This window comes from Zootoca vivipara, chromosome 14 (assembly GCF_965207765.1).
Source record: "Zootoca vivipara chromosome 14, rZooViv2.hap1.1, whole genome shotgun sequence".
Taxonomy (NCBI): Eukaryota; Metazoa; Chordata; class Lepidosauria; order Squamata; family Lacertidae; genus Zootoca; species Zootoca vivipara.
Genome location: NC_142597.1, coordinates 2071377 through 2096397, shown reverse-complemented (window position 1 = coordinate 2096397; position 25021 = coordinate 2071377). Strand labels below are relative to the sequence as shown.

The window sequence follows — 25021 nt, the reverse complement described above, 5'->3', positions numbered from 1 at the left end:
CTGACGAAGGTGATGTTGAAGAATCATTACTTGAACACTGATCTTTGCTTCTTCCAGTACACTGATATTAGTTCGCCTGTCTTCCCAAGTGATGTGTAACAAATTTTGGAGACACCGTTGATGGAATCTTTAGAGCAGTTGGAGATGGCGTTTATAAGTGGTCCATGTTTCATAAGCATATAGTAAGGTTGGTAGTACAATAGCTTTGTAAACAGAGGCGTCTTTCCCATAGGGCCTAGTGGCTCATTGCACCAGGGCACCGGCCTCTCGGGGGCGCCCCAGCAAACTTGGTGGGGTTGCCAGGCCTTTCAGCTCCCTGCCCCACCAGCCGAGTAGGGAGCCCAGAGGTGCCAGAAGCTGAAGCTGCCAGGCCTGCGCTGTCCAGCTGGGAAGGCAGCGGCGCCCACTCACCTGGCCTGGCGCTGGGGGGGAAGCAGTTTCAGCTTTCTTTAACCCTCCTCCCCTGCCCTTCGGGCAGAGCTCATCAACGATGTCAACAGCAAGTGCAATCCCATTATTGTCCTTACACACTGTCAGTCTGAACATATGCCAAACAAGTGTTTTGAATATGGCTCCTGGGTTGCAGATGTGCAAATAATATCTTAGCCATTCCTTGGTTCTGTGCTCCCTCTATTGGACATTTCTTTTTTCTTTTAGTCTTTGCAGGGCTTCTGCAGGGCTCCACCTTTTTTCTTTGCTTTATATCAGGTGGGAAAAGACAATAAGCATTTTTAAGGCATTAGAAAAACCCACAATGTCTTGTTTCTACCTCATTGATGCAAGGCCTACTGGGAAGAGTTGCTGTGGTCAATAGACCTGTGCTGTTTGGGTCTCTTCATGTAACTTCACTGACACCGGGAGTCTTTATGCTGACCTGTTTCTGACTCTGGCTCCTGACATAGATTCAGGAATCCTGACACTGGGGCCAGGAGTGGGGAACCTCAGCCCCAGGGGCTGAATGTACCCCCCCCGGCATCTCTCTCTGGCCCTTGGGACTCTCCTCAAGTCACAGCCTGCCCCCAGTTACACCCGCCATGATGGCTTTTGCCTACCTACCTGGCATCCTTGAGCCTGCCTGAGGGGAGAGAGAGGCTGACTGCACCAAGGGAAGGGTATATTCTCTGCTCCACTAAGCTTTGCCTCTGGTCTTGTGCACTGCAGGGATGTGGCCCCCAGAAGGTTTCTTAGAAAAGAATATGGCCCTTGAGCTGCAGAAGGCACCCCATTGCTCTTTTAACCTAAAGGAGGCAATTGTACAGTGGTACCTCAGGTCACAGGCGTTTCAGGTTACAAACTCCGCTAACCCAGCAATAGTACCTCAGGTTAAGAACTTTGCTTCAGGATGAGAACAGAAATTGTGCGGTGGCAGTAGGAGGCCCCATTAGCTAAAGTGGTACCTCAGGTTAAGAACAGTTTCAGGTTAAGAATGGACCTCCAGAACGAATTAAGTTCTTAACCCGAGGTACCACTGTAGTCCATTCCCCCCCCCCCCCAGGAAAAGGAAACAATCTGGGCAAGCTCTCGAAATTTCTCTGGAGGAGAGGCCTCCTGCTCTCCCTGCAGCACAAGTGCGCATTTTAACAGCACGACAGGAGTGGGGCTGTTACTGGAGCAGGCAGGAAAGGGGGGGGAACATGCCCAATCCAACCTGGGTTTCCGTTTGCAAGGCTGAAATCCAAGGATTCTCAAGCCCCACTGCCAAGTCCTGAGACTCAGCCCAGGCTGTCTGGCTGGGGGATCCCCAGGGCACTGTCAAGTTCCTTTTGCCAAATATTACAAAACATCCTTTTCCTCTGACCAGAAGCTTTGCTCTCACTCGCTCTGACAGATGCCCCCATCCCATCCCTCCCTTCCTTGGTTCGTCCCCTTCCTTCCTCAAAGCTCCTCTGTGGCTTCGTCTTCCTACTTCGTGGTTGTTTCTTAAGATGCAAGGAGCAAAGGGCTTTGCAGCTGGAGGAAGGTAGGACACAATCAGAAGAGGGGAGTGAGGGGGGCAGCCCCACAGAGCTTGGCTGTTGCTTCAGACCAAGGAGGAAAAGTGCAGGGGGAGGAAATGGACTTTCTGCACAGCGCACACATAAAGCGGGCGGGGACTCACCCCCACCCCCACCCCCTGCTAATCCTGGTGACTGCAAGCAGAGCAGAGAGGCTGGCATGTCCCTAAGTTTCCAGGCCCAGTCCAACAAACAAATTATTATTTGTGTGTATCACAAATGATTAGTTTGATGAGCTGTGACCGATAGCTTAGGGACATGATGTGTACCTCATACGCTCTCTTTTTGGTGAAGTGATTCTACTCCCTCTCTCCCTCTCCCTCTCCCTCTCCCTCTCCCTCTCTGCAATGACTTTCCTAGGCTACATAGTACAGGGCGAGTAGTGCCCATTGAGATTGGCAGGGCAGAAAGCAGGGCGATCCAGGGTGGGCAGAGGCAGAGCCAATGCATTCTAGTCACACACACACACACACCTGCCCACCCATCCTCTTGCAATTCTGGTTGCAAAGCAGGCAGGTGGGAGCAACTGAGGTTGGTGGGCAGTTCCTCATTTGCCCTAAGGGAGCAGCCTCCACTAGGCAGTGCATGGGACCTTAACGTTCATGTACTGTACAGGCATTTCCATGTGTGCCGTTTGCAGACAAGATGTACAGGCCCAGAGGTTTAGCTTCTAGAGCAGACTTCATCAGCTGGGGCTCTCTCTAGATGTTTCTTCACAATTCCCATCAGCCACAGCCAGCCAAAAACATCTGGAGGGCACCAGGTTGTTGAAGTCTGTTCTACAGAAACTGGGTAGAAAGCTCAACTCCAAAGAGTGATAACTCTAGTAACTCTTGCAAACCCATTTTTGCAAGGCATTCCTCAAGGCCAAAAATAGGGACAAAAATAGAGGCAGTGGTTTTTCCAACAATGGGTTCCATAAAATAGAGACCATGGTAAATAATGACAGCTGGAATGTCTAGAACGCATCAACCATGGAGATGAGTAATGTGCTAGAATTCTGTAAAGAGCAATGGCTCTGCTTTGCCTCCATAGCTGGATGGTTATGGCTATCAGTTGCTGGGGAGAGGGTTCTTGTGCTCAGATCCTGCTTGCAGGTTTCCTGGGTGCATCTGCTTGATCACTGTGATAACAGGATGCAGGACTAACTGTTCATTGTTGAATAACTGCCCCACAACCAGATCAAAACAATTGCTCTATAAACACCAGATATAATCTAACCTCCCCATCAGAACCAGTGCTCAATGAAGGCTGGGCATCAGCTCACCTCCCCATAAGCTTTGTGCAAGCAAATCAGGAGGAACACTCTGGGGGAGGCTGAGGTTGTTTCATAGGGGCTGCATGCTGACAACCCAAGGGATCTTTCCCAGCATTGATGAGATTGCAATTGTCGTTGCTCACATGGCAAAATGAGAATTCCTGAGGGACATTTAAAGGAGCAATGCAAGTCCTGGTGAGATGGTTGTGCTTAGTCACACTCCCCAGGAGTACATTGGGAAGGCTGCCCTTTGGCCATAGGGCGAAGGAATGGTCTTGGTTTGATCATTTCCCAGCACACGGAACATTCCATGGGGTTGGTTTGTGTGGCTCATCTTTCCCATCTGTTCCTTTCCTGAGGAGCAGCAAAGCAGAGTTTGGAAGCGGTGCTGAGCTCCGAAGGCTCCGGGACAGGTGCTGGCGGCAGAGGATGTCTTGAATTTCAGAGGCTGCACCACACAGGGTGAGTTTGCCACTTCCCTCCACTTTGTCTAAAGAAATCTGAGGGATGTTTCCAGTGTGTGGAATATCAGGTGCTGCCTTGGACCAAGTGACTGTGGGTTCATCTGGTTCCATATCAATGACTGGCACCAAGGCTCTCTCCCAGTGGTTTGAGGGAAGGGTGTAGCTCAGTGAGAGCATCTACCTTGGCCACAGAAGGTCCCAGGTTCAATCCCTGGTATCTCCAGGTCAGGCTGGGAGAGAACATTCCCTGAAATCCTGCTAGCAGCAGAGTTTGCAACCAAATCGATAGTTAATAAACAGAATACAGAATTAAAGGCTAAACATATGGTCCTCCTGATAGTTTTTTTAAAGTGCTGTACAGGTAGAATTTTTCCAAATCTTTGTTTACCCTATTTGTTACTTTATTACATATACAGCAGTGGCTACTATAATGCTGGACTTATACAACAAAAGTGGGGTGTACAGGATGTTAGGAGCGGGGGTAGCACCTCTGGTGGGGGACACGTAATGCTCCTTCAAGAGTAGTTTGCCTACTTTTGGTCCCCATCCTGCACTCAACTCTCACCTGTGCTCCTAGAAGTTGTCAGAATGTAACTGCAGCCACAACCCCAGAAATGGCTTCAACTGGCTGGCTAAGCAGGTGAGGTTGGCCGATGGGTCTTAAACCCTTGGTGAGTGAGGGTCTTCCCTGCCTGCAAAGACAAGCTCTGGCGGATGGAGCAAATGAGATCAAGAGTGGCTCCAACAGTCACGAAGGCGGTTTCTGCATGTGCTGGAGAGGGAAGTGAGGGGCACATGGGGCTTGTCCACCTGGGAAGGAAGCCCATCTAGGGGAAGGAAAACTCTGATCCTAAACCTCTGCTGCCTGGCGGGATATCTTGGGGAAAAGGAAAGGCTCAGGAGGAAACCCTACAGAAATCCGGAATGGAGTCCCTAGGACGGTTGGATGGCACTTTGTACACCTCCTTCCAGCTACTACTGCAGCCACGCTAGTACCAAATGTCTTGCTCTGCCTTCCTTTGGACCCCATCAGTGAGGCTGAGAGACAGGGGGGCCTCCAAACACACTGCCCAGGCTTGCCCCCAGGGGAGGTCACTTCAGTGCTGCCAATGCATCTTACCCCTGGAGGCACACTCCATTGTCTCTTGAGACAGACAGATGCAAACTAGTATAGTATCAAAATAATTTTTATAAATAAGACTAGCTGTACCCAGCCATGTGTTGCTGTGGCTCATCCCTGTGACTCCCCCCACCCCGTCCCGTCCCGACCCATGACCCGTCCCGACCCTGTCCTCCCCCCACCCCCCACCCAGGTGAGCCCCCACCTCCACTCAGCTCAGTCTGCAGTTTCGCTCTTGTCCAGCAGGGGTTCCCTGCAAACCTGAGCTGAGCTGCTTTGGAGAGGGAAGCTTTGGTAGCTGCAGTACCAGTGGATTCGTCACTAGAGGGCGATGTTTTGCAACCTCTCCGGTTCCTGTATTTCTTGTTTTTCAAAAAAAAGCATGTTTTTACCTGTGACATCTGTATAATCTAAGTATATGCAGACACTCCCATATTTGCATGGAACGTTGTGTCAAAATTTCAACGCAAGCGGTTTCGGAGGTAGCTGGATGCGTATGAACGGGAACCTTTTACATTTTTTTATATATAGATTACCCAGCAAAAGCAAGCTCACACCTCCCATTGAGTTTGTGTACATACTTAGGGGACATATTTAAGTGGCTTGCTTATAATTCTATTTTGGGAATGATTCATGTTCTTATGTAGCAGCATTGTTTTATACTTTTTGGATACCTCATGATCATATTATAAAGTAGTCATGTTCTGTGTTACAAATCAAGCATTGCTGGGAGTTGTTTCTTTGCCCCCCCCCACATATTTCTTATCAATGAAATATTTGGTGTGGTACCAGCAGGTATTTATTCTGAAAGTGTGGCCCAGAGCAGTGGCAGAGGAAGCCTCTCCGGCACCCGGGGCGGGGCATGCACATGCGGCAGCCCGTATGGATGCTACGCCCTCAACTGCTCTACCACTGGGGGGGGAGGCAGCGGGCCATCTTGTCACCCCCAGGGTGGCACCCGGGGCACGCCCCCCTGCCCAGAGAAAATAACTTTGAGACCCACTGACCTAGATGGGCCAGCAGGGGTCTTTTGATGCCAAACATGAGAGCGGATGCCAATGGGCTCCACTGCATAATTCAAACAGGTCTTAGGATATGGATGGCCAGGGTGCAGAATTTTATTTTATTTTACCTTTTGCCCTGCCCAAATTTATGGGTTGAACTGCTGCCCATGGGGTGCAGAACTACCAAACTGGTTGTAGAGCTTGTTGAAGGAAGATCTTAGGTCCTAACTGAGTAATCCTTCAAGAAGGATACTGATAAGCTGGAACGTGTCCAGAAGAGGGCAACCAAAATGGTCAAAGGCCTGGAAACGATGCCTTATGAGGAACGGCTTAGGGAGCTGGGTATGTTTAGCCTGGAGAAGAGAAGGTTAAGGGGTGATTTGATAGCCATGTTCAAATATATAAAAGGATGTCATATAGAGGAGGGAGAAAGGTTGTTTTCTGCTGCTCCAGAGAAGCAGACACGGAGCAACGGATTCAAACTACAAGAAAGAAAATTCCACCTAAACATTAGGAAGAACTTCCTGAAAGTAAGAGCTGTTCGGCAGTGGAATTTGCTGCCAAGGAGTGTGGTGGAGTCTCCTTCTTTGGAGGTCTTTAAGCAGAGGCTTGACAGCCATCTGTCAGGAATGCTTTGATGGTGTTTCCTGCTTGGCAGGGGGTTGGACTGGATGGCCCTTGTGGTCTCTTCCAACTCTATGATTCTATGATTCTAATGATAACATTGGCTGGCAGCTGCTCTCGGGAGCTTCAAAGATATGGAATTTTTTTCATCCTTACCCGGAGATGTTGGGAACTGAACCAGAGGTCTTGTGCATACAGAATGTAGGCTCTACCCTTCAGTTATGGCCCAGTTCCCCACCCACATCCCCAGATTTGCCATATACCCAGCACTGAACAGAGTCTGTAGCACAAATCCTTCCCACCACCTGCTCCCTGATCCTTTTCCTTGGAGATGTCAGGAAGTGCACCTGGGATCTTTATCATACACAGCACCTGCTCTGGCACTGGCTCTGGCTCCCAGGGTCTTCTGCACACTCTCAGAGCTCCAACTAGGGACGGAGGAGAAATTCAATATTTCAAGTCAAATTTGCATTATTTGTCCTTTCTAAAACAACACAGCAAGACCCTTCGAAATACACGCTTCTTTGAATTTTGCAGTACCATTTATCCAGCCAAGTAGTCTGCTCAAGAATGTATATACGAGTGAAGCATGCAGAGAGACGCATGTACTAGTGAAATAGACATACAAAAATGGGAAAATATGCTTTGCAAACATGTGTATATTGGGCAAAATTGCATATAAATATGTGTGTTTCAGGAAAAATTCATACTAAAATGCTGATAAATTTTCACAAGGACTGCTTGAAAGAAATTTGCAAGTTCATGTGGAGGTGTGAATACCACAATTTAAGTTTGGAGAAATCAAAAACTGAGAGAAACCAAAGCAGACATCCCTAGTAAACTTATACAATAAATTCTCATTCGGTGCTTCTGCATCTTTGAGTGTGTCGACAACGTTTTTACTGTGGATTCCACACATCTAGTTAAAGAGCAAGGCAGGGGCCTGTCGTGTGTGTTTCTCTTTAAAGTTGGGCCTCAGTTTTGTGGGACGGGGAAGTGGGGGATGAGTTATTGCCACTTGGCAGAACTCCCTGTTTCTGAAAGCATTATGAAAACCTTCCCAGAGAGAAGCAATGACATTCTTGGGACGCCAGCAGAGCACTGCAGTCCTCCAAGGGGCAAGAGCCAACCATTCTGCCTGCTGTTCTGCCATTTATTTAAAAGAATTGACTTGGACCATTGTGCTCCATCTTAATCTTTTGCTACTTGGGCTTCATTACTTGGCTATGCTTTCCTATTTTAGGCACCTCAAGCTTTTGCCTAAGGAGAAAACAAGGGTGGTTTTTATTGCTGTTGCAAATAAAAATAACTGCTTGTTTATTTTAAAATTCCACCCACTGCCTCTCCCATTAACAAACTTTCTTTGACCAACCAAGATTTGAGAATCTCACTGACCTCATCAGGGGTCTGTGCCTTTGTTACTTTCTTCTGGTAGTCTAGGGCAGGGTGGCTTTTCCAAATTCTGCAATTGTGCATCTCTCCAAATCAAGAAATAAGTAGTTTGGACTTCATACGGTTCTAAAAAGAGGCAGGGAGCCTTTCCCAGCTGCAGGGCTACGTCTCCACCTGGGCAGCCTTCCAGGGGCCACATGCCGGGCTAGGCAGGGCCAGAGGCAAACTGTGTGCAGGGCAAGAAATCTTGTACCACACAAAAGGCAGAGGTTTCTTCACCTATGTATCTCCATCCAAGTTAGCAAGAGGCATTGTCACCATTCAAGAAAACAATCCAGCAAGCCAAAAGCTCTCAAGGAGGGTGTGGAGCAGGGCAGTTGAGGGACATGGCCTGGGCTAGAGTCCTGAGGGCCTCTGGTGCTCTGCTTGCTTTTTACAGGTGCGGCTTTTTACAGGTGCAGCTTTTTACAGGTGCGGCTTTTAACAGGTGCGGTTTTCTGCTGCTGCTTCCCTCCCTCCACCAGTAAGCAGGTTGATGCTCTTCAGGGCAGCTGCATGCACCCCCCTAATGGCACGCCCATGTATACAGTACTGATACCTTATTCCAGGACTGAAAGTTTTCCTAGGGCTGCAATTGCATTTCCAGGGGAAGTTTCAATCCTGGCATTCCTAGCTGTTGTACAGAAAGAAACATTTCCTGCTAGGAAAATGAGGCGACCTAGAGCTGCCAGGAAACACACAGGTGCCCCTCTCACAGGTACTGGGGCATGACACTATATCAGGAATCCCCAAACTTCAGCCCTCCAGATGTTTTGGACTACAATTCCCATCATCCCTGACCACTGGTCCTGTTAGCTAGGGATCATGGGAGTTGTTGGCCAAAACATCTGGAGGGCCGCAGTTTGGGGATGCCTGCATTATATGCACACAGATGCCCCCAAAAGAGCAAGCCAATTCCATATGAAGTTACCATTTTCTTTTGGCTGGATCCGTTCTAGTCCCTTTAACAGCAGCCTGCGCTGCTGGGTGTTTTCCTGGCATGGAGATAAAATCTCACCAGCTTCATTTGCACATCTAAGGAAGCTGTTATATGCACAGAAGCAAAGCCACTAGAAACTTTGGCAGCCCCATTTCCAACAACAGCAAACCAGGACCGACTGACCAGCCCTCACCATGTCCTCCATACAGCAACTTATTTTATTTTATTTTATGTTTTACCAACTCCACTCCTGTGCATGGGCGTACCCGGGGGGGGCAGCTGCTTTAGCTTTTTACAGGTGCGGTTTTCTTGCTGGGGCGGGCGGGAACACAGCTGTAACAAAAACACATCAAATAAATAAAGCAAAGTGGCTACCGGTAGTTAAGCAGTTAAGACAATGGAGCAGATATCCGGGTGTGGTGAGGGGATTATAGCGGATGAATAGGGAAGGGAGAGGGATTTCCCTGATTGATACAAAATATTTTTTCCTGGTGGTTGTTGCTTGACAGGATTTTGGGCCGGTGGGGGAACTGAACATTTGCATGACTTCTCTAGTTTTATTTGCTTGCTGTGGAATACTGTACATGAGTTTAAAAAGTGGAATGAAGGGATACATTTCAGAGATACAGTGTCCAACAATCAAAAATACATAACCTAAGGGTAACAAGTTTTCCTTTAGGTTTATACCTTTGTATCCCCTTTCAGGCAAGATTTGATAGCTCACCACTTCACCCTATTGTTCTTCAGTGGGAGTTGTTAATGAGCATTCAGGGATCGCATTAAGAGTTCTATTGGCGATTTAATGAGGGTGCAGAGGATTCAATTTGACTGAGGTGGCTCTGCAAGGCTAAAAGAAAGTGAATAAGAAAAAAGGAGGGTGGGCTGTAGTTTTGATAGACACAATGAGGTTTATAAAAAGCAGTGGTGTTCCAGTCTGCCCCTCCTCCTGCATCTGTATACTGTAAATCAGGGGTGGCCAACTCCCAAGAGACTCTGATCTACTCACAGAGTTAAAAACTGGGAGTGATCTACCCCCTTTGGGGGGATTCAGGTCAAAGCTGCTGAGTTTTTTTAAGGAAGGGAAGCCCTGTTTTGGGGGGTTTTAAGTCAAACTTGTTGAGCTTCTTTTAGGAGGGAGGGAGGCCTATTTTTGTTTAGGGCTTTAGGTCATAGTTGTTCAGCTTTTTTTAGGGAGGAGGAAAATTTTGGGTGAGTTTTTTTTAGGGGTGCCAGTGATCTAGCAGTGATCTACCACAGACATACAGTGATCTATTGGTAGATCACAATCTACCTGTTGGATGTGCCTGCTGTAAATTAAGCAGAGAGAAAGCTGCTTACAAGGTTCTTGTACAGGCATACCAGTATCTTCCTCTTGCTGCAGAATTCCAGCGTCACAGCGTCACCCAGAGGCATCCACAAATATGAGTTATCCCTCTCTCTGTTTCTTCCTTCCCTCCCTCCCTCTTCCATCCTTAATAAAATATGGGGGGGGCAGGTAAGCCCCACATAGAAAGCCCATCAACATGGGGGGATGACTCTTTCAAATACAGTATTTACCAGTAATTGGGGGGGGGGAAGAGGCACCTTGGCCTCTAGGAGTTGGCTGCTATGCCTAGGACAATTCAAGAAAGCAGAATGATGCATATGCTATGGTAATATATCAATAGAATCATAGAATTGTAGTCAGAAGGGACCACAAGGGTCATCTAGTCCAACCCCCTGCAATGCAGGAATTTTCCCCCAAGGTGGGGCTTGAACTCACGACATGGTTGAAATATTATGCTGATATGCAGCAACGCCTCGGAGCCGTCGTGACTGCGGCCGTGCCTTGCCTTGCCCTCACCCTTGCCCGCCCTGCCACCCCCTCTCACCTGCCCAACCCTCCCGTCCTCTCCAGCCAAGCAGGGTAGCCGCTGACGCCGCCAGCCCCAGAAGCACATGGTGGCCGCCGCCGCCACGGTGTCATCAGGCCAGCTGGCCCTGTAGCCCCGCCCATGTTCCCACTTCGTGCCCCCTCCCCTCCCATGCCTTGGCCCCGCCCCTGACCGACCATCCCCTCCCCCAGTTTTGATCCTGGGTCCCCCCCTGCTCCTGTGCTTTTGATGAGAAATCAGCAAGTGACACATTTCTTGGCACCAAGCAGGAGGGGTTCAGAGAAGCTTCACCTGCGGAATCATCGCGTTATAAAGGCACAGGCGCCCCGCCAGAGAAAACATTGTCTCCCGGGGCAGTTAACAGAAGAGAACTGTAGCTCCCTCGGCTCACTTCGTCTCCATGTCAGGAAAAGACTCGCTGGCTCAACTTCGATGTCTCTGGGCTTTTATTGGAAAAAAGCAGAGGAACAGCTGCAGTAGGAAAAGTTGGCAACTCCGGCGGTTCCCTCGCGTCCCCTCTGCGCTGCTCCTGCGCATGCAACGCGGCCGATCTTTGCCCTTCCGCACCTGCGGACCGGGTCCGCCCCTCCGGCCGGAGCTGGGCGCGGCGCGTCCGCCTGGAGCTGCGAGCCGGCGACGCCCGGGCCCAGCGGGCGGCTCTCCCTGTGAAGCGAGGCGCCTTCGTGGGCGATGGGGGGGACCCTGAGCCGCCGCGGGCAGCCTCCGCCTCCGCCTTGCAGGCTCGAGAGGGCCGGGTAAGTGCAGGAGGAGAGACTGGAAGGTGACCCTCCCTGGCAAGGGGGTGTAACTCTGTGAACCCCGGGACGGTTTCCTTAAGAGTGGGGTAGACAGTGTGGTGCAGTGGTTAGAGCGTCCGAGAGCCCACGGAGTAACCTTGGCCCGGTCCCTATCTCTCAACCTAACCCACCTCGCAGGGTTGTTGTGGGGATAAGACGGAAAGGGGAGGCGTGTGCGCTCCTTGAAAGGTACTGTAGTGGGATACAGATGGCAAAATAATAGCTCCCCTCTTGCTCCCGTCAAAGCTAAGGCTGCACCAATTAAGTGCACTTTGTTAACTAATCAGCCCCCTACGAAAATTGGAATTTTTGAAAAGCCCCGGGCTGCCAGGAGGGAGATGTTTTCTGTGCATTGTAGTTAGACTGCAATCCTGGTCGTCTTTGCTTGATTAGAGAATAAACTTCCTTGACATCGGACAGGCTTCAGTGAGCCTGCAGAGGATTGGGCCCTTCATCTCTTGTGGGTCAAAGATGGCTTCTGGGTGGCTGTCTCCATCCCACATTCTCCCCCGTTGATGGTCATGTTCGCTCTCCTCTCTTGGAGGCAGAAGGCCTCTGAATGGGGAGGGTGGTGCAATTGGGGGCTTTCCAGGCACCTGGAGGCAAGGAGCAGGAGGGAGACTTGCAGACTGCAGCCGCCTCTGCCCTTTTATCCCGAGCTGCTGCTGCTGCACCTGGAGAAGCGCAGCAGGTTTAGCAGCCAGAAGGCTGAGCCACCAGAAGGCTGAGCCTGCCAGCCCTGCGCACGGGCAGCCAGGGGAAGTTTCTGCCATAGCTGTTTCCGGGGGGTGGGGGGACCTGCTTATTTGAATGCTCCATAGCCTTGGGCCTCCCCAAAGGGGTATTTTCCCTTGGGGTTTATCCCCTGGAGGGTGATGCAGGTGACAGGATTCCCCTTGAACTGTTGTTTGTGGGTGGGCTTCCTCCTTGGTGGAACAGCTGTGGCTGGAAGGAGTTCGGCAGGCAAATGGGGGTCAGACTGGCTTCTAGTTGAGAGGTGGAAGGTTTGGAGAGCGGAGCTTGGGGTGAGAGTGCAAATGCAGCACCCCAACTGATGGTGTCTTTGGTTTTTTCTGCTTTCTATATCTCCTGTAGTTATTATACTCTTGTGTTTGCAATTACTGCAATTTTATTATACTGTATTTTCTTTTACCTTAATCTGTTCACTGCTTTGGGAGCCTTTGAGCCAAAAAGTCCATACAGTGATACCTCTACTTACAAATAACTCTACTTATGAATTTTTCTACTTACAAATGGAGCTCCGTCCGCCATCTTGGATGCAGTTTAGATAGGATTTTTTCTACTTACGAATTTTTAGATAGGGTTGTTTTGACTTACGAATTTTTTCTCCCAATGCATTCCTATGGGATTCGACTTACAATTTTTTTTCGACTTACAAATGTGTGTTCGAAACGCATTAAATTCGTAAGTAGAGGTACCACTGTATAAATAAACCAATCAATGAGTGAATCTGGTTGAGAACAAGATGCTGCCCTAGGTGGGCTTTTGGCCTGATTCAGCACAGCATTCCTGATCTTTTGCAATCCTGTTCTCATGCTCTCCTGTTCTGCACTTGTCCACCCCTTTGCAAGGGTCCCCATTAACTTTCATGGACTACTGGAGATAGGACAATAAACCAGCTGAGCCTCTTCTCTGTGTGTCTACATCAAAGTAACTCCCACTGTGACCAATGGGGCTTACTTCCCAGGAAGTGAATTTAACATCCTGGCCTCTGAATTTTGTGACTAGTCTAGCAGATTTATTTTGACATCTTATGCCACAATAAATCTGCTAGAATTTAAGGTGCCACAATCTTTTTGTTGTTGTTGCTGCTGCTTTTGTTGAAACATAATGCTCTACCCCAGGCATCCCCAAACTGCGGCCCTCCAGATGTTTTGGCCTACAACTCCCATGATCCCTAGCTAACAGGACCAGTGGTCAGGGATGATGGGAATTGTAGTCCAAAACATCTGGAGGGACGAAGTTTGGGGATGCCTGCTCTCCCCTCTGGAATTTGTCACAATAAGCTAGCCTGATGATTACTTACTTGGATGCCTTTATAAATGAAAGGATTAGAAGTGTTGGAGGGTGAAAAGGATTGGACGTTTAAGACTGGAGGGGGATTCTCTCCTGCTGTGTGAGGTGGGTGGCAGCCCAGTGGGAGAGCACTCGTTTTGCCTGAGGGGCTCTGAGGTCCAGTCTCTGGGGTGGTCAGGTAGGACAGGAAAAATCTCCCCAAGGCCCGAGAAAGCTGCAGCCTGTGAGTGCATGGACAATGTCCCCCAAATAATTCTGGGGTGCTACTTGGTTAAGGGTGCTGAGAGTTGTTAGGGGACCCCATTCCCACCCCAGAGCTACAATTCCCAGAGTCCCCTGGGAAGAAGGATCAAATGTGAAGCCACTCTGGGAAGCCATAACATGGTACCCTAGTACTTTAAATGTATGTTGTGACTGTGGCCTATCATGGATGGAAAAGGCACAGCGAAAGGGCAAACCAGTTCTGCCAGGTGTGACTAAAAGGCAAGGGGACACCACCTGTTGCTGCCTCATTTCCTGCCAGGCTCTTGCTCCATGACTTTTGACAGCTCCCTGGCACACAGATATTACACAGGTGGAAGGGATCCTATTGCTTCATCTCTCTACCAGCAATGGAGCACGGGGCATGCACACACCTTGTCTCAGGCAGGTTCACTCTCTGGCATTTCTAGGAAGTGCTGTCTAGAGCCCTGGAGAGCTGCTGCCAATCGGTGTAAACAATATTGAGCTGATAAAAGGCACGGGAGCTCTACAACACACACACCCCTCAAAAAAACCCACACAAGTGGACTTCCGGTCTGGTCGCCATTGGGATCGGCGGGGGATTCTCGATCTCCGAGATCCCCGAGTGTTACAGAGAGGGGGGAATGCCACCCGAGCGAGGTGGCGCCCCGGAGAACCCCTGGACTGGGCTGTCCAGGGACGTGGTACCCAGCAGAGCTCCTCAAAGTCGCGGTCGCTGCGAGTAACCCCCCCTTTTTAGGGGGTGAAGTCCGCAGGCAGCGCGCGACGGAGCCTTGGGAAGATACGCTCACTCTGTGGCGCAAAGCTCCGAGCCGACACCAATTGAGCACCAGATGCCTCCAAAATCAAGATTGGATCTACAAGTAAGACTCTATTTTTTTATTCAGGAAAATTTGGACTTGGGGGTGGAATTCAAAGAAGACGGAGGTCGTTCCCCCCCTTCACTGAGGCTTTCTAGACGCAATTACCGAGCCTGCAGCTACTAAGCGGAAACGGGACTGGGAATCGTCCTAAAAATAGCAAGTAGGAGTTCTCCCCTGTGGTCAGCAGAGCCAAGGGGAGATGATTTCATTTCATAAGACTGGTTTTCTGCAAAATTGGTTTTGTTTTCTTTTAGTGGCGACCCCTTCGGAAATCGGGTGGCGGGAATCTGGAGCCCTGGCTATTGAATTTAAGATATGTCTCCGACACTTCTGCCCGAACGCCATATTGAAATTTGAGAGGACAAAGGAAATCCCCAGACTAAACAACATCACAAGATGGGAGAGAATGGACTACAAAGAGTCTGGGAAAAAATCTACGAAATTTTTGAAGGAGTAAAAGAATATAAAAGGATTACAAAGTCATGCCTTGAGACTTCTCTCCATTGACAATAAGGAAAAACACTCAAATCCTGCCATTGAAATTAGGGGGTTGGACTGGATGGCCCTTGTGGTCTCTTCCAACTCTATGATTCTATGAAATTGTGCTTATATAATATGTCCCTACTGTACTGGTTGAGAGAAATTAACACAACCAGAGGACAAAAGAAAATAGGACTGAGAAAATATGGAAAGTGTTTATTGATCATACACATGCAAATGCCCCCTGCCCTCAATATACTCTAGACCTTGAAACCATGTAAAGAAAATAAAGGAAAAATAAAAGAGAACCATCAGGATCCACATTAGCAAAGCCCTCTTCTTCCCCTGCCCACCTAATGAGGAATCCAGGAAGATCTAGTGCTCCCCTCCTTCTGCTTGGCTGTGATCCATGTTAAGTAGGAACATCTTTTATTTTATGTTTCTCTAAAATATAAAATACAAATTAAAAACAAAATGGATACAAAGGGGGAGTTACTGAGGCTTAAGACAGCTCAATACTTACTGATAATCTTCACACTTGCTATCTCTGCATGGCAAAGGTATCCCTGCCCAGGTAAGGAGAGGATGGTCCTCTTCTCTGCTTTGCAAACTTGGAACCCACTGAAGCCACACTTGCAAAATTCCCTATTGCCCACCACTCAATGATTTCACATTTACACAGGCAGCAAATGAAGGATGTCACACAAAGACCATTCTGGAATATGCTGTCTTACAACCTAAGCTCTGGGTTCCTGTTACAAGTTCCAGTTCTGTTCTGTTTTGTTTTTAAAAAACATTCTAAACTGGATTTAGATGTTATCATAGGAAGTTGTCTATAATTACTATCTATAAGAACCCATTTATAATGTTTGGTGCAAACAGTTCTTTGAGAAGAAGAAGCAGATGCTATCTTGAGGACACCCCCGCCTTAAAAAAACAAAAACAAAAAAAAACAGGTTCTGAATTTGTGCCCCACCCAAACATTGTTGGCATCCATCTGTCTCAGGAGATAATGGAAGAGTGTGCCTTCAGGGGTAAAGTCATATCATTGGAGAGTTACAGCACCTGCTGTGGCTGTAGAGACTGATCGGGGAGAGACATGTTTTGTTGCAGCTGGGGCAGATGAAGGTGTCTGGTTGTGCTGCATTAGGGTGTTTCTATTCTCGCGCTCCTCCCAGCGGTCATTCCTTCTCTGGTCACTGCTGTGGATGCATGACCTGACTGTCTCTAGGCACTGCACTCATCTGCAAGGGATTCCTGCACGGCAGAGTTGTTGTTGCCAACCTTCATGTCACATTTGCAGGTGTCTCTGTTGCACAGAATTGGTCTGCCTGGTGCCTAAAGACAGCTCTCCATAGACCATGTCCTTGGGGATTCTGTTATCTTCCACTCTGTGTACATGACCAAGTGAGCATTGCTGTCGCTGAGACAGAAGTGCGAAGATGTTGGGAGTAGCTCAGTTGATAGAGTATGAGACTCTTAATCTCGGGGACGTGAGTCTGAGCTGTGTGTTGAGCAAAATATTCCATTGCAGGGGGTTGGATGACCTTTGTGGTCCCTTCCAACTGGTACAGTTGGGGCATGTTCTCGGGGATTGTGTGAGGAAGCTCAAATGACAATCAGGGGTGGCAATTTGACCCCTGGGGTGTCTGCATCTGAGGCATTATGGGAGTTGTAGTCCAACAACAACTGCGGAGTTGCATGCTAGCCGCCACTGCCTGAAGCTTGAGGAAGGGCCAAAGCCCAGGGGAAGAGCATCTGCTTTGCCTGCAGAAGGTCCCAGGTCCCATCTCTGGCATCTCCAAGTAAACCCTCCAACACCAAAGAGCAACTGGGCTACATGGACCAAGGGTGTGATGCTATCCTGAGTCAGACCATTGGTGTTCCCAAAACAAAGAGTCTTGTGCATAAGCCAGTGGTAGCTGACCTGTGACCCTCCAGATGTAGCTGAACTGCTGTTTCCACCTGTCCCCCCCTCCCCTGTCATGGACCCCAGGCTGGTTTGCCATCCCTGACATAAAGTTCTGTGGACTCCAGTCTGCCACTTCTGATGAGGTGGACTCCCATCCACAAGAGGACCTGCCACAGGATGCTTTTCAGTTATTTCCAGAATAGGCTGTTTGCTGGACTTTGTACAACTTTTGTCTGGAGGTTAGGTAGTATTAACTATTTCATGAACATTCATTCTGATTTGTTTGCTGGGTGGGGAAAGACACAGGAGGAATATCGGTACATCTTCTCATCACTTTACCACAAAATGTCCAAAATAGTGGTGAGGGAAGCTGGTCTGTTGTGCAGAAACACCAAATGAACTTTAATAACACAACCTGAATTTGCTGGCATGTGGTGAAATCCCACTGTAAAGTAACAGCATCTCCTGAAGTGTCATGAGACTTCACTGTTGTCTCACAACTACACAAATCTCCTAAATTATTTCGGAAGAAACACCAAACCCACCGATAATGTGTGTGAAAGCTTAAAGCAAGCGTACAAGATTGAGGAAAGCACAGTGTGAGCTTTTCAGGTCAAATCCAGTGTTAACTGTCAATTTAGTACAAAACCTTATTAATGTTGGAAGAAGAAGAAGAAGAAGAAGAAGAAGAAGAAGAAGAAGAAGAAGAAGAAGAAGAAGAAGAAGAAGAAGAAAGAAGAGTAGTTTGGATTTGATATCCCACTTTATCACTAGCCTAAGGAGTCTCAAAGCGGCTAACAATCTCCTTTCCCCTCCTCCCCCACAACAAACACTCTGTGAGGTGAGTGGGGCTGAGAGACTTCAAGGAAGTGTGACTAGCCCAAGGTCACCCAGCAGCTGCATGTGGAGGAGCGGAGACGCGAACCCAGTTCCCCAGATTAGGAGTCTACCGCTCTTAACCACTACACCACACTGGCTCTTAATTTGACATGCTCTTAATTTCAACTAACAGTCAGAGGGATAGTTAGGATGATAAAGGATATTGCCTCCCTCTGTGGGCAATGGATAGTTATGTCTTCTATTCTGCTTTTCTGTATTCCTGCTGAAGAGTTTTCTTGCCATTTTGTTTGATCAGAGTCTGTTCCTCACAGTGCAGAGATGTGTAACCGAGAGGTGGCATGAATGTGTTGTCTTTTCGGCTGTGATCCTGTGGAACACAAGAAGGCGCCTCATGCCGAGCCAGGCAGGCCATTGGTCCACTGAGCTCTAGATTGTTGAGACTGACTGGCAGCAGCTCTCTGGGAGGCATTCCACCCCTGCCGGGAGAGGCCTTTGGGGATGGAGCCTGGGTCCTTCTCCAATAGCTACCTGCAGCATCAAATCCCTTGAGGATGTACTGTTTCTGTCTCTGACATAAATGGCTGTCACTCCAACTGGTATTGCTCCTCTGTTTCTTAGAAGAAATGTAACTTGAAACTGAATGGCCAGCTGAGTCAAACCAGCGGTTGCAGTTCATATCCAGGGCACCACATACACAGCACAAATCAGAAACCGTTCAACTGAAATAAACCATGCCAGTTTGCATCTCTCTTTTTGCTTTATTAATTGTGCCTCAGATCTGCAAAGCAGTGATAGGGAAATTTCAGCCTGGGCCATCCCTGATTCAAAGCTCTGGGGGTGTCTCTGTCACCCCACAGAATCATAGAATCATAGAGTTGGAAGAGACCACAAGGGCCATCCAGTCCAACCCCCTGCCAAGCAGGAAACACCATCAAAGCATTCCTGACATATGCCTGTCCAGCCTCTGCTTAAAGACCTCCAAAGAAGGAGACTCCAGCATAGGCATAGCCAGGGGGCAGAAGGGGGCAGCTGCCCCCCAGAAGCAAAAAATTAAATGGTTAAGGCAGCAGCCGAGCGAGGAAGGCAGGCATCCCGCCGGCGACACAGCCGCCCAGAAGGGAAAGGGCTCGACTCTCGCTCCGACTCGCCCAGCTCCAGACCAGGGAAGGGTGCTGCAGTTCCCGAAGCTGCCACTGGGGGCGCGGGGAGTCCTCAGGCTGGAAAGAACTTGCTTTGCTTCCCTCATGGGCCCACACACTTTCTCTCTCTCTCTCTCTCTCTCTCTCTCTCTCTCTCTCTCTCTCTCTCTCTCTCTCTCTCTCTCTGTTTCTCTACTACTCTCTGCCTCTCTGTCTGTCTGTCTCTCTCACTTTCTGCCTCTCTGCCTCTCTCTGCTCCCCCTCTCTCTGTCTCTCTGTCTCTCTCTGTCTCTCTCTGTCTCTCTCTCTCTCTCTCTCTCTCTCTCTCTGTCTCTCTCACTTTCTGTCTCTCTGCCTCTTTCTGCCCCCCCCCCCTCTCTCTCACACACCACCTCGCCCAGCGGCTGGCCGGCAATGCTCCTGCGTGTAAACAGTGTGATGTAGCAGCTAAAAAAGCCAATGCAATTCTGGGCTGCATCAATAGGAGTATAGCATCTAGATCCAGGGAAGTAATAGTACCACTGTATTCTGCTCTGGTCAGACCTCACCTGGAGTACTGTGTCCAGTTCTGGACACCACAGTTCAAGAAGGATACTGACAAGCTGGAACGTGTCCAGAGGAGGGCAACCAAAATGGTCAAAGGCCTGGAAACGATGCCTTATGAGGCTTAGGGAGCTGGGTATGTTGCTGTGGTTCTTTCCTGTGATCCCCACCCCCACCCTGTCCCGATCCATGATGTATCCTGCCCCTCCTCCCTCCACCCCGGCTCATCCCTGTGTTTCGGTAGGATACCCTTCCCTCTGTTGTCCCTGGGGAGTGTTGGCCCCTCCCCCCTGTATCTCCATACCTTGGCCCCCACCCTTGGAGAAGGATCTGTTAGGTTCTGGGTTCAATTTCCCAGCATGCCCATTCTTGGGCAAGGTGATTGAGCGTGTGGTTGCTGAACAACTCCAGGCACGCCTGGAAGAAGCGGACCATTTGGATCCCTTCCAGTCAGGATTCAGGCCTCATCATGGGACTGAAACTGCCTTGGTCGCACTGGTCGATGATCTCTGGCGGGCTAGGGACAAAGGTGACAGCTGTTTCCTTGTTCTGCTGGATCTCTCAGCGGCTTTTGACACCATCGACCATAACATCCTTCTGGACCGTCTAGAGGGCTTGGGAGCTGGGGGCACTCTCATACAGTGGTTCCGCTCCTTCCTCCTGGGCCGTGTTCAGAAAGTGGTGTTGGGGGATGAGTGTTCAGACCCCTGGGCTCTCACTTGTGGGGTGCCTCAGGGTTCTGTCCTCTCCCCCATGCTTTTTAACATCTATATGCAGCCGCTGGGAGAGATCATCAGGGGGTTTGGGCTGGGTGTCCATCAGTATGCTGATGATACCCAGCTCTACCTCTCTTTTAAATCAGAACCAGTGAAGGCTGTGAAGGTCCTGTGTAAGTGTCTGGAGGCGGTTGGAGGATGGATGGCGGCTAACAGATTGAGATTGAATCCCGACAAGACAGAAGTACTGTTTGTGGGGGACAGGAGGCGGGCGGGTGTAGAGGACTCCCTGGTCCTGAATGGGGTAACTGTGCCCCTGAAAGACCAGGTGCGCAGCCTGGGAGTCATTTTAGACTCACAGCTGTCCATGGAGGCACAGGTCAACTCTGTGTCCAGGGCAGCTGTTTATCAGCTCCATCTGGTATGCAGGCTGAGTCCCTACCTGCCCACTGACTGTCTCTCCAGAGTGGTGCATGCTCTAGTTATCTCTCGCTTGGACTACTGCAATGCGCTCTACGTGGGGCTACCTTTGAAGGTGACCCGGAAACTACAACTAATCCAGAATGCGGCAGCTAGACTGGTGACTGGGAGCGGCCGCCGAGACCACATAACACCGGTCCTGAAAGACCTACATTGGCTCCCAGTACGTTTCCGAGCACAGTTCAAAGTGTTGGTGCTGACCTTTAAAGCCCTAAACGGCCTCGGTCCTATATACCTGAAGGAGCGTCTCCACCCCCATTGTTCTGCCCGGACACTGAGGTCCAGCTCCGAGGGCCTTCTGGTGGTTCCCTCCCTGTGAGAAGCGAAGTTACAGGGAACCAGGCAGAGGGCCTTCTCGGTAGTGGCACCCACCCTGTGGAATGACCTCCCACTAGAGGTCAAAGAGAACAACAATTACCAGACCTTTAGAAGGCATCTCAAGGCAGCCCTGTTTAGGGAAGATTTTAATGTTTGATGGATTTCTGTATTTTAGTGTTTTGTTGGAAGCCGCCCAGAGTGGCTGGGGGAACCCGGCCAGATGGGCGGGGTATAAATATTATTATTATTATTATTATTATTATTATTATTATTATTATTATTATTGTCTGGGCCCTCTATTGTCCCTGGGGAGTGTTGGCCCCTACCCCCGGTATCTTCCTACATTGGCCCCCACCCTTGGAGAAGGAGCTGTCATTTTCTGGGTTCCATTTCCCAGTATTTACTTTTGTCTGAGCCCTCTGTTGTCCCCTCCTCCCTGCATCTCCATACAGGGAAGCAGACACGGAGCAATGGATTCAAACTACAAGAAAGAAGCTTCCACCTAAACATTAGGAAGAACTTCCTGACAGTAAGAGCTGTTCGACAGTGGAATTTGCTGCCAAGGAGTGTGGTGGAGTCTCCTTCTTTGGAGGTCTTTAAGCAGAGGCTTGACAGGCATATGTCAAGAATGCTTTGATGGTGTTTCCTGCTTCGCAGGAGGTTGGATTGGATGGCCCTTGTGGTCTCTTCCAACTCTATGATTCTATGTTCCCCTGCCACCTCCTTCCCAAAGCCCAGGAAGTTCCTGCCCCCAGCTTAGGGAGGGAGTCGTAATGCTCATACATGCAATGTCGCGCACACACCCATCGCCCTTGCAAGCTGGCACCTCTGGCCCTAACTGTTCCCCTATAAAAAAAGCCACCACACGGCACTGATGGGAGTTGTAGTCAAACAACATCTGGGGGCACCAAGTTGGCTTTTCCAGCTCTCCTGTTGAATTTATTAAAACCATACTTCGCTTTCTCAGATTTGGCAAGAATGACCTCTACCTTTCGGTGTTTTCTGAGGGAGCTTCGAAGTGCTAGAAATGTGTTCTGTTTCAAAACCAAGAAGCTGAGAGTCTTAAGATCTGGCTAAAATATTGTGTGTTGGATGCAATTCTGTGCTAGTGATATGCAGGGCTAGAAAAGGATAGTGCCCCTGCTTGAGTGCAGAATTTCCAGGTCTATTTAAATAAAGGACTGGGTAGCAGATGCTGGTCGGGGGCGGGGGGGGGGCTGTGCCTGATACCTGGAGAGGTGCTGCCAGTTCCAGTAGACAATACTGGGCTTGATGGATAAATGACTTGACCTGCTAGAAGGCAGCTTCTGATGTTCCCATCCCCAACTGGCAGCATCAATATTTTAGGCACCCAAGTAAATCAGCACATGGAGTTTCTTCTGCTACTCTGAACCCATTTTCTATGGGAAAATAAGGCCATCGCAACATTTTGTCAGTGTATGGGGATACACAGCCTGTTCCTGTGTGTGTTTACTCAGGAGTAAGTCCAACTGAGTTTGGCAAGACTTCTTTCCAATGAATTGTGCATTGTCTTCTTGAATCCTTGGACGGTTGTTGTAAGAACAGCTTATCTCCTCCTGGATTTATTTGCAGGCTTTCGCAGAGCCACATCAGGGCCTCTTCCCACTCCACGTTTCTTAGCAACTGCAAAAAATGTTATGTAACTATGGTTACAGAAAAATTATGTGCTGAGGGATGTGTGCGTGCAGCCCTGCTGCCAATGGGGTGGGAGTAAGCCAAGGCTGCAGAGAGTCTAGAGAATCTCAATGGCTCAAATTCTTTCAGAAATGAAACCACAGGCCTGCTGTTTGCTGTTCTGACTCTGGAGAAGGGAGCCTTCTTTTCCTGGTGCTTTCAGTTGGAAAAGCCATCTCAAGGCTCCCTCTAGCGAGTTTTGCTGCTAGAGCTCCCAATCGAGTGAGGGTAGCATTTAACAATTCCAAACTCAATCACAACTGAGATTCTGGGCTCCTCCAGATGCTTTGCTCATTGAACATTTATCCTGACCCAGCTCCACTCCTCATCCCCGGAGGTTGTGAGGCCCCGTGTCCTGGCCATTGTTAGCGATGGGGCACTGGCGGAGCTTCATGCACTGGGGGCAGGGCCGGGGCGCGCCGCCCGGAGGGGCATGGGGCAGGCAGCTGCCATGGTGCCCTTGGGATCATGCTGCCCAGGGAGGAGCGCCCCCATCGCCCCTCCCTTCCTACGCCCCTGTGATGGGGGAATCTAACAGTTTCAGTTTCTTCTTTTTCCAGCCTTGGATTCAGTTCTCCACATTTCCAGTCTGTGATTTTTTTAAGTGCCCATGAAAATTCCCCTGCATTATAGGGCAAATTTCTCCCACTATCCACATTTTGTATGCAATTTTGTCTAATTGATCCCTTTTTGTTTTTAAATTTTCATAGTATGGTGTCTACATTTTTTTACACATTACTTTGCTGGAGAAGTGCACTGTAGAATTTGGAGAACAGCTGAGTTTGTGGCCACCTATTGTTTTGGAAAGTGCAATTTTGGTAGATTTGCCTAAGCATAGGAGAGCTTACAGGAGGCATGGAAAAGTTGGGACAGAAGGTGCCTCTTGTTGCTGAGGCCTGTTGTGTTTCATTCTAGGTGCTCCATCTGGCAGTCACTTAACTTTCACATACAGGTATGTGCATATGCCATTTAAAAAGGGGGGCTGCAATGAGAAAGGGGGGCCTGTGTGCACATCTAAGATCACTTCGTAATTTAAACCTTGAGTGGAAGTGTTTGCAGGGGCGTACAAAGGCGGGTGGGGTGGGGTGGCGCAAGATGGCCCGCTGCCTTCCCCCAGCTGTAGAGTGGCCGAGGGTGCAGCGTCCGGAAAGGCCTCCTCCACCATTGAGAGTTTGCATTTGGCTCTGAGGAGCAGCTGGTCAACTGTGTGCTGGCTGTGGGAGGAAAGCCTTCTGGTGCTCCCTGCTTGAACATCCGTCCTTTATTGGCAAAGGGCAGGGACAACAAATATGGGCCTCAGTGACAACAGCCTTGGCAAGGCACAGATTGAAATGGAGCCAATTCCCTTTCATGGGAGCCTGGCATCGGCTGTGCCATCATGTTTCATACGCTCCCACATATGACTGTCCTGCATTCAAGAAGAGATGCTCTGTTGGGAAGGAGCGGCTCTCAGGGAAGATTTCAGCCACGGTGCTGGGATGTTCCAGCACCTAAATCTAGTGCACACACAGTGTTATCAAGAATAGAGATGGACAGATCTTTTGGTTTCAGTTTCTCCCAATTTCTTCTTTTTCTAATATTAAATTATCTTCTGCCCATTTCAACACCTGCAATGTTTTTTTTAATAAAAAAAAGTCCTGAAAATTCAGAAGCATTTTAGTGTGATTTTCTTCTCAGATACACAATTTTGCATGTGATTTTTCCTTATATCATGCATTGTTGTATGGTATCTTCATTTTTATAACACTTTCCCCTAATATATATGATTCTGGAGAACTGTGTTGCCAAATTTGGAGAAGTGCAAAATTTCAATGACAGCTGTACTTTTGCTTATGTGTTTTTGGAAGTGCAGATTAATTATCTACACATAAATATGAGGAACGAACGGAATTTCTCCTAAATTGGCAAGGGAAATGAATTCTGTGGATTCCCATGCCCTTTATTTCTGAGGCTCATCGTTCCTACTTAATTTTTTCACCCTGTACCTCATAAACATCTTTTCTACCCCTGGGGCCTTTTTGACCACCTGTCCACCACTGGGCCTTTATTCACCCCTTGAATTGCTGGTCATTACAGGAACAACTGCTTAGAAATTGGTGCCTGGGTGTTTCTTCTCCTCTCCTTGTTCCTTTTCCCTTGTGTATTGTGCTTTTTAAGACTGTGAGCCTGAGGGTGAGGACTGTCTTGTTCTGCTTGTAAGTACGGTAAGCTCCTCTGGGAGACTCTTTGGCTGAAAAGTGGGGTACAAG

General features: G+C 49.0%; 2 protein-coding genes across 4 annotated transcripts in view; one reads left to right on the top strand and one right to left on the bottom strand.

Annotated features, from left to right (window-relative positions):
* LOC118096848 (disintegrin and metalloproteinase domain-containing protein 2) overlaps window positions 1–25021 on the bottom strand; it is a 272336-nt gene that overhangs the window by 88526 nt on the left and 158789 nt on the right. The window lies entirely within an intron of this gene.
* TACC1 (transforming acidic coiled-coil containing protein 1) overlaps window positions 11127–25021 on the top strand; it is a 66179-nt gene continuing 52284 nt past the window's right edge. For 2 of the 3 annotated variants that reach the window (XM_088657648.1, XM_088657647.1), the window contains exon 1: window positions 11127–11185. In XM_088657648.1, coding sequence (XP_088513774.1) covers window positions 11142–11185 — 44 coding nt within the window. In that variant the 5' untranslated portion in view covers window positions 11127–11141. Of the gene's footprint in view, window positions 11186–11310; window positions 11465–25021 lie in introns of those variants that run through there. The other variant, XM_035138972.3, reaches the window with a different exon arrangement.